At 39.0% G+C, this 12,828-nt stretch overlaps 1 protein-coding gene across 2 annotated transcripts in view; it reads right to left on the reverse strand.

Moving 5' to 3' along the window:
* Positions 1–12,828, reverse strand: part of CCDC171 (coiled-coil domain containing 171) — a 264,220-nt gene that overhangs the window by 186,006 nt on the left and 65,386 nt on the right. For both annotated transcript variants that reach the window (XM_059656616.1, XM_059656615.1), the window contains 2 exons: positions 11,101–11,203; positions 346–452 (listed from right to left, as the gene is read on the reverse strand). In XM_059656616.1, the coding sequence (XP_059512599.1) occupies positions 346–452; positions 11,101–11,203 (210 nt within the window). The remainder of the gene's footprint in view (positions 1–345; positions 453–11,100; positions 11,204–12,828) is intronic.

Genomic DNA, 12,828 nt, shown 5'->3' on the forward strand with positions numbered 1-12,828 from the left:
CTATTGCAAATTCATAAAACCACATTAAAATTTAAATATAACACATATTAACTGAAATGACTTGTATAGCTTTTATATTAAATTAAAATAAATAGATTTTGAAGTCCAAGAGTAGCAGGGTCTTTATAACTTTGAAAATAAGAGTGTGACCTAAGTTACGAAAACATAAATGAGACACGACTTTAGGCCACACTCAAAGAACAGTGACAGACAATTTATTATTTTTATATCTGTGAAGCTGCCAAGTCAATATTCCCAATTTCTTTGACCTTTGTAACAAGCAAGGGAGACGTACTGCTGCAGGCCGAAGGCTATAAGTGTGGAGCCAAACAGTGCAAGTGTTACCTCATTAGATGTATCTTCCAGCTTGTTCTGGTAATCTGTCAAGGTACGCCTCAGAGTCTCAAGGACAACAGAGAAGCTGGGAGGTTTAGCTTTGTCTTTGTGGATGCCTAGAGAAAAACTTCGGATGAAAGTATACCCTTCCCATTACAAGGAGACAAAAGCTACGCAAACAGTAACAGAGATATTACAATTAGAGCTGAAAACACTGAAACACTGCGTTGAATCATTCTTCAGAGTGTACTGCTGCATAGTCAAATATTAATAGTCTTTCTAAACAAGTGGTCAAATTAAGGTCATAATATGCCAAGTTCTAATTTATGGCCACTTCATACCTTATAAAGCCCACACTGTAGTCAGTAGTGAACTCTTTTTCCCCCCTATCCCCTAAGTAACCAAAATGTTTGTACACACCTAATATCCAACAATTAAATGAACAGTCTACACTAACATTGTTTTGGGAGTTACGTACACTTACTTTGGTCCTTGTGTTTCTGATCAGTCAGGCCTATTTAGCTAAAATAATAATTTCTGAACCCATCGGCACATAATTTTCTGTTATGCTTGGAAATATTTTTCAATCCTTAAAATTCTCAAGTTACAATTTAAAATAATGAATATGTTATTATCTACATAGGCCCACATCATGTTTCAATTAAAACCCTTAAAACTGATACTCCTTGTAAAAATATGAGTATTTCCGTATTATGCCCTCAAACTATTTTAATTTTGTTAGGCCATACATTAGTTGAGCTAATCAAGGTCACATGGGAAAATGTAGTTCAAAATATTAATCCAAAATAATCAAAAGTTTAGTTTCAAAAACCACTTTAAATTGACTGCTTATTGTACTACGCTTTGTAAAAAAAAAAAAAAAAAACAAGTAGCAAATTTTAAAATATACTTATTACAAATATATTTTATCCTATTATTTCTCCCCATAATATACATTCTAAATACTTCAACAGACAACACATTTCAACAAAGATAATTTTTTAAAAGCATTCATAGGATATGTTTTATTATTCATTGATTCATTAAATCAACTAATTCACTGAATTACTATTATGTACTAATCCTAGGCATTAGGCTCATGGAAGTAAACAAGATTGGTACAGTCTCTGTGCTCACAGAATTTACAGTCTAAAAAGAGGAGAGACAGTAAACAAATAATTACATAAAATCATTCATCCATTCTTCAAGTATACAATTGTAGAACTTAGGGGGAATAAGAAAAAACACAGTAATAAAGGAAAGAAAGGAAAAAAAAGAGGGAAATATTTGGTTAATGATAGACCAACTTTATGCACCTCAGATTATTGATGACTTTTAGTATTTTAATCTTAGACAAGATTTTATAAACAAATTTATTACATTCATCATAGTAGAATTTAAATACTATCTTAAGTATGGATATACCTCAGATTTTCCTAAACAGAAGAACATAAACTTAAAATACAAAGGTAATATGGAAACAACACATATCCCAGCCAGGAAGGAAAAAAACGACACTGCCGTAAGCCATAATAATGGAGAAGACAATACTCTATAATGACTATGAGTTGAAAAGACAACTCATTAAAAATTTTATTCAAGGTCTAACCAAATATATATTTATAAAATTGCTCTCTTGCACAAGATTTTTAAAAAGTAATATATAATTCTTTTCTTTTGCTACTACACAAGTAGGCCATGAATAAATCATTAAAGGACACTAAAATCTGCTAGCATTTATAATAAGGGAGAAAACTTCCTCTTAGAAATTCAGGAGAATAAAATCATCTTAATATGAATGTTGAGGGGTAAGGAACAAAATGCCCTCTCCTAACTGACCCATACACATTCTTAAATTCTACATAAAATAAAGTTTCATTTCTTTGTTTTAAATATATTTTATTAATTTTTTACAGAGAGGAAGGAAGAGAGATAGAGAGTTAGAAACATCGATCAGAGAGAAACATCGATCAGCTGCCTCCTGCACATCTCCTACTGGGAATGTGCCCTCAACCAAGGTACGTGCCCTTGACCGGAATCGAACATGGGATCTTTCAGTCTGCAGGCCGACACTCTATCCACTGAGCCAAACTGGTCAGGGCAAGTTTCATTTCTTTGTCTGAAAATGTTTATGCAATAAAGTTCAGTTGAAATACAAAGGATGTTTTATGTCCCAACCACATCCATTATAAAAAGACTAGTGGCTCAGTGCATGGATTCATGCACATTGAAAGGAAACTAATTAGAAGAAATATTTTAATATCACTATTCGACCTTTATAATAGAATTCATGATCGACAATGACAGATCGAAACGCACGTGTGCGATTGGCACCAGCAAGAGCTTTATATGTATTGTGCATGCGCGAATCAATGTTTATTTTTAAGCTAGAGGCCCAGTGCACAGATTCGTGCACCAGTGGGGTCCCTCAGCCTGGCCTGCACCCTCTCGCAATCCAGGACCCCTTGGGGGATGTTGGAGAGCCAGTTTCAGCTCGATCCCCGCAGGCCAGGCCAAGGGACCCCACTGGTGCACAAATCCCTGCACCAGGCCTCTACTACGCATATAAGATCTTTGGTTAATCTCTTCCCGCCCTCCCTTCTCTCCCCTTCCCTCTGAGATTCATCAGTCTGTTCCTTGTTTCCATGCCTGTGGTTTCCATGCCTGTGGTTTCCGCTTCTGCATTGAGCATCTGTTCCCTGGTGGTCAGTGCGCATCATAGCTACCAGCTGGTCAGTCAGTCAGACAGATGTATGGTGGGTCACTTAGCCTTTTATATATAGATATACTTATTGGTCCCTTTACATGGCAAAATGCTTATAAATAAAAAGGAAGGATCACTCAGGACCCTGGACCTTACTGACTGATTTAATTTAATCTAATAATATTCTAATCACTGCACTATGGCCACCCAAAAAAATAAGCTATTAAAGTTTTCCTATCAAAGTGAAGTCTAAAAATTTTTTTTGAATAGTGGTCATAAACGGCTTTTCAAAAGTCAAAGTCCAAATGAACAAAAGAATGCTTCAGAACACTTTGTACTTCAGTAACACCAACTGAAAATCTTCTGGGTTTATTTGTCCCTCACCCTGTATGTGTGTGTCTCTGACATGGGCACCAGCCTACATTTTCACATCATCCTGCCTGTTTCAATCTCTCTCACTTTTAAGTACATGTCAACCCGATAATCTTTTCAAGCTCACAGGAGGGAGCAGGGCATAAGAAAAGATTCCAAGCCCTCAATTTAAATGTTTCCCTTTAGTATCCTTTAAGAAGAGGAAGAGCAAGAAAAAGGTAAAGATACAAATTATGAACAACAAATATGCATCTATCAACAAGTGAATCTAAGAATCAAGTGAATAAATAATCTGATGAACAGAACGAACTGTTGATTATAATAGAATCAGGGACATAGAAAGGGAATGGACTGACTATTCTTGGGGGGGAAAGGGGTGTGGGAGATGTGGGAAGAGACTGGACAAAAATCGTGCACCTATGGATGAGGACAGTGGGTGGGGAGTGAGGGCGGAGGGTGGGGCGGGAACTGGGAGGAGGGGAGTTATGGGGGGGGGGGGGAAAGGAACAAATGTAATAATCTGAACAATAAAGATTTAATTTAAAAAATAAATAAATAAATAAATGTTTCCCTTTAGACAATCTCAAAAACTAAGTATTTTTATATGACTCAGGTAAACCACTATTTTTCAAGTTGGTGTTATTACCTCAGTAACCTACCATTCCACAATAGAAACAGTAAGTTGCAATGAATGAGGTGACTCTATCTCCCCCACCTTCTCAAGCATTGTCTTACCTACTTTAGTCTCCTGAAAGACCCCTAAAGGGAAAAATTAATCAAGAGAGAAGATGAGAAAAAGGACTGAGCTTAAAAAAAAAAAAAGTATGGGTTCTCAAAGAAGCATGCAACCCTTTACCAGGGCAATCATGGTAAAGGTTTACCAGGGAAGCTAACCAGACTTATGAGGGTAACTGGACACTAAAATGCTACTGTGGTTCACTAGTTAGGGTAGGAGTTTATAGCGGTCAAGTGATTAAGTGAGTTTTGGCTAAGGTCTGTCTCCAGTGGGCCTAGAAGATACTTGAACCCACCTCACAGTTATGTCCCCAGTTTGGAATGCATAGTTAGAAAAGACAAATGCAGAAACTGACACACTATCCATACTGGTTACCTGACCCATGGAGAGAGGGACTTACAGGGGGATAAAAAGCAAATGGAAGTTACTAGAACTCTTACCTAGGAAAATAATAAGTCAAAAGCAATGCCATATTCCTTGAGAGACTTCAGAGATTAGTGCCTCTTTTAAGGATTTAGAAGATAAAAGGGTGGTTATTCCAACCACACCAGCATTCAATTCACCTATCTGATTTCTGCAGAATATAGATGCATGTTAGAGAATGACAGTAAATTACTGCAAGCATAATCACATTGACTCCAATTTAGATGCAGTTAAAGATGTAGTGTGGTTTTTTTTTAAGATGTAGTTTTGTTGTTAGAGGAAAACAGTACAATTCTTGACAACTTAGAATGAAGCTATTTCTTTTATCCTTTTAATAAAACCCACCAAAACAGTTTCTTTCAACTGACAAGGCCAGCAATATACCTTGACTGCCCTACCACAGAGCTATAGCAACTCTAGCCCTCCATCATAATCTACTCTGTAGAAATCTGGATCAACTCTCCATTCCAGGCATCCTATGTTCCACTTAGGTCTCTACCAAGACATCATTCTGATTGCTCGAGTTCAAGCAAGTGAAGTTTGGCAGGTCCTTAGAGGTGAATCTAGAGTGAACTTTTAAGATTTGGGAACAGAGCAAGCCATCCTCTACAAATAACTATTCTCCTCTTGAAAATCAGCCTTAGACTTGACAGGCTACCAGTCCTCAGCAGATGCTGCATTTGTAGCCACCATTGTACCATGAGTTGTCCATCATAAAATGCTTATTGTCTGATCTACGAACCCATAATCTGAACATACACAACAGCACTCTATCATAAATTGAAAGTGTGTATACAAAACTCTCTCTCTCTCTCTCTCTCTCTCTCTCTCTCTCTCTCTCTCTTTCTCTCTCATCAATAAGTAAAAATTAAAACTCCTTGGGCATTTCTAATTCAGCAGCATTACCCTTATGCCATGGTGCCATCCTCAGGGCAAGTGCACAGAAGTATGTCTCTTTCCCTTCTCTCCCTCAGGATCCAAGTCCCAACTATCTGAGTCCTGGATAAGGAAAAAAATCTATCTCCTTACACCAGTCCGAGGTTTGTCACTCATGCTCCCATCGCTACCCCAGTATTAACTTCTTCCCTAAATGCTTGACAATATTAATTCAATCACACTTTTATTCATTCACATTCAAAAAATATTAATTGAGTGCCTGCTTTGCACCAAGTATTGCCCTAGCTGTTTAAAACACATTAGTAGAGAAAACCATGATGGCGGCATAGGTTAACGCCAGAGTTTGCTGCCTCAAACAACCACTTCAAAAATACAACTAAAAGACAGAATGGACATCATCCAGAACCACAGGAAGGCTGGGTGAGTGGAAGTTCTACAACTAGGAGGAAAGAGAATAGCATACCGAGACTCAGAGGCGGCGCAGTGCTGAAGTAAAATACTAAGGTGCGGAGTGCATGCGGAGCAGACTGGCGGCTGAGGGCGCAGTTGTCTGTTTCAATCGGGAGGGAGTCTCAGGTTCTGAGCTCCAGATCCGGGCGAGTCTCTAGGGACCCAGACTCAAACGGGAGAAGCGGGACTGTCTGGCTTCAGTGGGAACTCGAAGGCAGCTTTCTCTCCGAGGTTTGCAGTGGTTGCTGGGACGGGACTGAGAGCAGCCGTAACTGCTCGCTCCGCCCGCCCTGTAGATCCCCAGGGACCCGCCCCGCCCAAGCCCTGCGCAGAGACATTTGCCAGATAGCCTCAGGCAAAGGCTAGATTAGCACCTCCCTAGAGGAGGACAGAAGTTCTCTCACTGCAGACACAGCTGATTCTCACAGCCACTTGGCCTGGAAGTCAAATCCCACCTAGTATGACCTACAACAATCAAGGCTTAACTACAACAAGACTGCGCACAAAGACCACTAGGGGGTGCACCAAGAAAACATAAAAAAATGCGGAGACAAAGAAAAAGGACGCAGATGTCAGAAACGGAAGATACAGAGCTCAAAACCACACTTTTAAGGTCTTTCAATAATTTTCTAGAAACTGCCAATAAATGTAGTGAGATCCTCAAGAAATCTAATGAGACCCTCGATGTTGTGATAAAGAACCAACTAGAAATTAAGCATACACTGACTGAAATAAAGAATATTATACAGACTCCCAACAGCAGACCAGAGGAGCGCAATAATCAAGTCAAAGATTTGAAATACGAAGAAGCAAAAAACACCCAACCGGAAAAGCAAAATGAAAAAAGAATCCAAAAATATGAAGAGAGTGTAAGGAGCCTCTGGGACAGCTTCAAGCGTACCAACATCAGAATTATAGGGGTGCCAGAAGATGAGAGAGAGCAAGATATTGAAAACCTATTTGAAGAAATAATGACAGAAAACTTCCCCCACCTGCTGAAAGAAATAGACTTACAGGTCCAAGAAGCGCAGAGAACCCCAAACAAAAGGAATCCAAAGAGGACCACACCAAGACACATCATAATTAAAATGCCAAGAGTAAAAGACAAAGAGAGAATCTTAAAAGCAGCAAGAGAAAGAAACTCAGTTACCTACAAGGGAATACCCATACGACTGTCAGCTGATTTCTCAACAGAAGCTTTGCAGGCCAGAAGGGAGTGGCAAGAAATACTCAAAGTGATGAATACCAAGAACCTACAACCAAGATTACTTTATCCAGCAAAGCTATCATTCAGAATTGAAGGTCAGATAAAGAGCTTCACAGATAAGGAAAAGCTAAAGGAGTTCATAACCACCAAACCAGTATTATATGAAATGCTGAAAGGTATCCTTTAAAGAAGAGGAAGAAGAAGAAAAAGGTAAAGATACAAATTATGAACAACAAATATGCATCTATCAACAAGTGAATCTAAGAATCAAGTGAATAAATAATCTGATGAACAGAATGAACTGTTGATTATAATAGAATCAGGGACATAGAAAGGGAATGGACTGACTATTCTTGGGGGGGAAAGGGGTGTGGGAGATGTGGGAAGAGACTGGACAAAAATCGTGCACCTATGGATGAGGACAGTGGGTGGGGAGTGAGGGCGGAGGGTGGGGCGGGAACTGGGAGGAGGGGAGTTATGGGGGGAAAAAGAGGAACAAATGCAATAATCTGAACAATAAAGATTTAAATTAAAAGATAAACAAAACACATTAGTAAATAAAAGAGATAAATATCCTTGCCCTCATCTATAAAAATTAACCTATGATGGTTAGTTTTATGTGTCAACTTGACTGGGCTAAGGATGCAATATAGCTGATTTGTCTAGGTTTGTCTGTGAGGGTATTTTGGAAGAGGTTAGTATTTGAATAAGTTGACTGAATAAAGAAGATTTGCCTTCATCAATATGGGCAGACATTATCTAACCCATTGCTCACCTACTCACCCTCCCCGACAAGAGAACAAAAACATGGAAGAGCAAATTCTCTTTCTTCTTGAGATGAGACTTCCATCTTCTTCTACCTGTGGACATCAGAGCTCCTGGTTTTTGGGTATTCCTACTCCAGGACTTACCCTGGATTATACCACCAGCTTTATTGGCTCTTCAGCTTGCCGAGTACAGACCATGGGATTTCTGAGCCTCCATAACTGAGCTATTCCTTTAATAAATCTCTTCATATGTATATCTATATGTATACAGGTAAATCTAACATATATAAGATATATAAGATATGTAAGATACATATATTTCTATCCATACACGTGTGTGTGTGTATATATATTTACACACTGCTCGCTATGATGTGCGCTGACCACCAGGTGGCAGCGCGGAATGAAGGAAGGCCCCGATTGGCCCTGATTGCCAGCCAGGCCTACCCATGCATGAATTTCATGCACCGGGCCTCTAGTATAATAATAAATGTGCCAAATAATATATTAGACCACAGTGCTATGGTGAGAATAAATCAGAGCAGAAAAGGGGCAGAGGTAGTGAGGCCAGTGGCATGGGAAAGGGTAGTGGGTAAGCTTTCTGGAGAAGCTGAGATTTGAGCATAGATTTAAGGAAGCTCATAAAGAGAGCTATGAAGACATATCTAGGTGAAGAATTTCCAGGTAGAAGAAATGGCCAGCACATCAAGCAACAGCACCATGAGGTGTTCAAGACATAGGAGGCCAGTGTTGTCCCAATAGAGGGAGGGAGTCAAAGAATAACAGGTCAAAGGGATGATAAGGGATAGAAGCAGACCTTGTAGGGTCTGGCACACCATTGCTATAGCACTTCAGCTTCTACTCTTAATGAAGGGCAGCGCCCAGCAAGGTTTAAAGCACAGGAATGACATGCTCTAACTTAGGATTTCCAATTATGCTTCTGGTGGCTATAGAGAAAACAGACTATAGAGGAAGCAAGGTGGAAGCACAGACCAGTTAGTAAGAAGGGGAAGAGGTGCTGAAGGCATTTAGGAAACTATCACACTGATCACTGGTAAAATCAAGGTAAATCCTCTACATAAATAAAGTCCTTAATGTCTTGGACTAACTGAAACTTTGCCTTGTCTGCTACATGAAGATAAGGTGATGGTTACTCTTGCTTCAGAAAGATTTCTTAATGTAGAGGATCACACCAAACCTGAAGGAGGCAGGGAATAGAACACCTGGCAACTCTGGGCTAAAATTCATTCAGGAAAATAATTTTCATTCATTCCATTTTAAAGAGCAAGTCAACAAACAGAAAGAAAGAAAGAAATGATTTCTACCATGGATTGCTTTTCCTGGAATTGCGGGGGGGCATGGTATAGACTAAATTGAAAGGTATGAAGAGGTAATAAAAGGGAGTAAAGCACTATTGACATAACTGCAAAACAGAGGACCTCTCTGGGAAACCCTTCCCAATATAACTAAATTAATTTTGCAGCAAATCGTTAAAGAACCTTACACCATTAAACAACAATAGGTCTCAGTAATAAAACAGTACCAATGTAAAAGTAAATTTTATCCTTCAAAGTTTTATCAAATGTATTTGCAAATTTGATATCCATATTTTTATGTCACTTGTATATACCTTGATTTTTTCCACAGTAACAACCCATGAAACACTAATGCTGTTTCGGAAAACAGTTCATAAAAACAAAGAAAGTTACACATTAATTTCATAAAAGCATTACTAAAAAATATGAAGGATTAAAGCAGACCCCAAAAATAGATAACAGCAAAGCACACTACATTTCTAATAGTTTACCAGTAGAAATGTACAGTCCATCAGGGAAATGGGCCTTGGTCATATTCTTCTGCTCTTTCTAGAACAATAAAACTGCCTGAACTTGAGAGTTTCCTAAAGAACCCATTCGCTGCCCGGCTTATGTGGCTCAGTGGCTTAGCATCAATTCATGCACCAAGAGGTCGCCAGTTCAATTCCTGGTCACAGCACACGCCCAGGTTGCAGGCCCAGTCACCAGTGGGGGGCATGTAGGAGGCAGCCCATAGATGTTTCTACCTCTCTCTCTCTCTCCCTCTCCCTTCTCTCTCTAAAAAAGAAATCAATAAAATTTTAAAAACCATATTTTTAAAAATATAACTCATTTGCCAAATATCTGTTTGGTTCCTTTAAAAAACAGAGTTCTGGCCCCACCACTGCGGCTTGGTAGTTGAGCGCCAACCCATGAACCAAGAGGTCTCAGTTCAATTTCCGATTGGGGCACATGCCTGGGTTGCAGCTCAATCCCTAGTGTGGGGCTTGCAGGGGGCAGCCAATTGATGTTTCTCTCTCTCCCCCCCTCTTCCTTCCTCTCTCTGAAATCAGTAAAACATATTTTTAAAAAACAACAGAGCTTTGGAGCTCAATTTTAAAGTATAAGGAATTTAATTTTATGTGCTTTTTAAAGAATATAACAGAGTCAGAAAACAAATAATTCAAGGCTGACAGTATGGCAAAAGACAGCTAAAGGAGAAAAGTAAAAGTATTTAAGTCAAAGCTACTACAGCACATATAATGGCATAAGCACAAAAAATAAGGAAGTAGAAATGGACAGCGTTCATTAGCCAACTACTGCTTTTGCTAGTTCCCAAAATATAACTACCTAATATACAATTTTTATAGTTTTTTTATCATATTAAGTGCACTAATACTAAAATCAAAACATTTTACCTAAGCATTTTTATCTAGAGGGAATATATATGGCAACAGGAAATGAAGGAGAAAACTAGCTTAGAAAGCAACATGTAGAATACGCAGTGTTACAGCCTGTGTCCTACAAAACCTTTTGAATGCATGACCTTTAAGTTGCTGAAGGTTGCTTCAGAATTTGGCTCCGTTTGATCGAAACATCTGCTTCCCTTGCAGGTATACTGTAAGGACTTTTCTCTCAGTTGGTTTCAGAACACAGCAGTGAGCCCTTGTCTGTCCAATCACCAGACCCCGATACTTGTAAATCAAGTTCTGGGAGGACAACAGCAGGTCCACATTCCGTCACCCTTTCTCAGCCAGCCAGGCCAACTGACTGCTGTGAGGACTGTTCTTATCATGTCATCAAATCAAAACATGTTGAGATGAGGGACCCTAAGAGGCATCTGCAGAATTCCCAAAACGCAGTGACTTTGGAACACTGACAGATGCATCTGTCATTTTATACCTTCAACTAACCTGATGTACGCTGGCCCGACACAGTAAAGCTGTCCACGATCGATTCCAATTCTTTCACATTATTTTCACATGTCTCTACTAGGAAGGCCTGGTGCTTCTTAGCCTTTTAATTAAGAAAAAAAATTACACATAATAAGGTCATGCATAAGAACTGCAGATTTTGTGTGTGAACATACATAGCACAATTAAGGATAAACAAGCTAATAACCCCATTCAAGTCCATTATTAATAAACCTCTTTCTGTCTTAATCATGCCTTTTACTTGGCTTAATGTAATACTGGATAAGGTCTCACTTAACAATTTACTGAGGCTTTAGTGCCTGGCACTATTGTAAGTATTTTATACATAGTAATTCTTTTAACTCTTACAACAACCCTATGAGGGAAGGGCCTTTATTATACCAATTTTACAGATAAGAAAACTGAGAAACAGAAATTAAAGAACACTTTAAAAGATCACGCTGGCAGTCATGTGATAAACTGCCAGACAGTAGTCAAGAATGAATGCAGTAAGACCAATTGGAAGGAACTGTAAGTCTACTTAAGAGGTGGTGGAAGCTTAGGCAGTAGAATGGCCAGACCTTGGTAACATTGGATTAGATGATGTTAATTGGGCTGGGCTGGACTGGACTGCACTGGACTGGACTGCACTGGACTGGACTGCACTGGACTGGACTGGACTGGACTGGACTGGATTGGATTGGATTGGATTGGATTGGATTGGATTGGATTGGATTGGATTGGATTGGGTTGGATTGGATTAGGCTGGGAAAGTGTTCAGATGAAAGGAGAGGCCAAGAGTGATCCCAAGTTTTTAGGTTAAGAGAACTGGGCCAATTTCAGTAGATGAGTGAGGACAGTGAAGGTGAAAAAGTCTTATTTTGGCTGTTTTCGTTTGCTTATTTTTATTTGTTTGCTTGCTTGCTTGCTTGTTTTTGGCAGGAAGTACTAGTCATGAATTCTATTTTGATCACATTACAATGGAGGTACCTTTAACACACACCCAGCAAAAGCACAATGCCTAAATAAATGGTCCTAAATAAATATTTTTGAACTAACAAAGAACAAGTAAGGTAGAAAAATATGGGAAGCATCTGGACATAATGGTGCAAAGCTCAGTAGGAAAGAGCAGGGATAGGTTTGGAAATCATCTACAGATATCACCTGAAGCCTGCCTTGAGAGTATCTGATGAGGAGAGAGAAAAGAGCTTTTTTTTTTTTTTTTTTTTTTTTTGGTGTACAGGATGACTCTCCAACCAACCAAGCCACCTGGCTAGGCTCTTAATAGCTTTTTGATGAGCAAGAAATTCTAGAATGAAAGCAGAGTATATCACCTTAATAAACAAAACCCTTGGGTTAAAAACAAAGTGCCAACCAAAGATAAATACTAAGTTTCTAATTTTTGATTAACATGTTTTACCATGTGACATAAAGAATAAGTTTAGCGCCCTGACCAGGTGGCTTCGTTGGTTGGAGCATTGTCCCGTACAACAAAGAGTTGAGGGTTTGATTTCTAGTCATGGCCCATGCCTAGGTTGCAGGTTTAATCCCCATTTGGAGCACATGCAAACGCAGCCAATCAATGTTTTTCTCTCTCATATAGATGTTTGAACTTTTGAAACAGTTCTGAACACTTTATATATATTTTTTATTGATTTTTCACAGAGAGGAAGGGAGAGGGATAGAGAGTTAGAAACATCGATGAGAGAGAAACATCAATCAGCTGCC

Source organism: Myotis daubentonii, chromosome 11 (genome assembly GCF_963259705.1).
Source record: "Myotis daubentonii chromosome 11, mMyoDau2.1, whole genome shotgun sequence".
Classification (NCBI taxonomy): Eukaryota; Metazoa; Chordata; class Mammalia; order Chiroptera; family Vespertilionidae; genus Myotis; species Myotis daubentonii.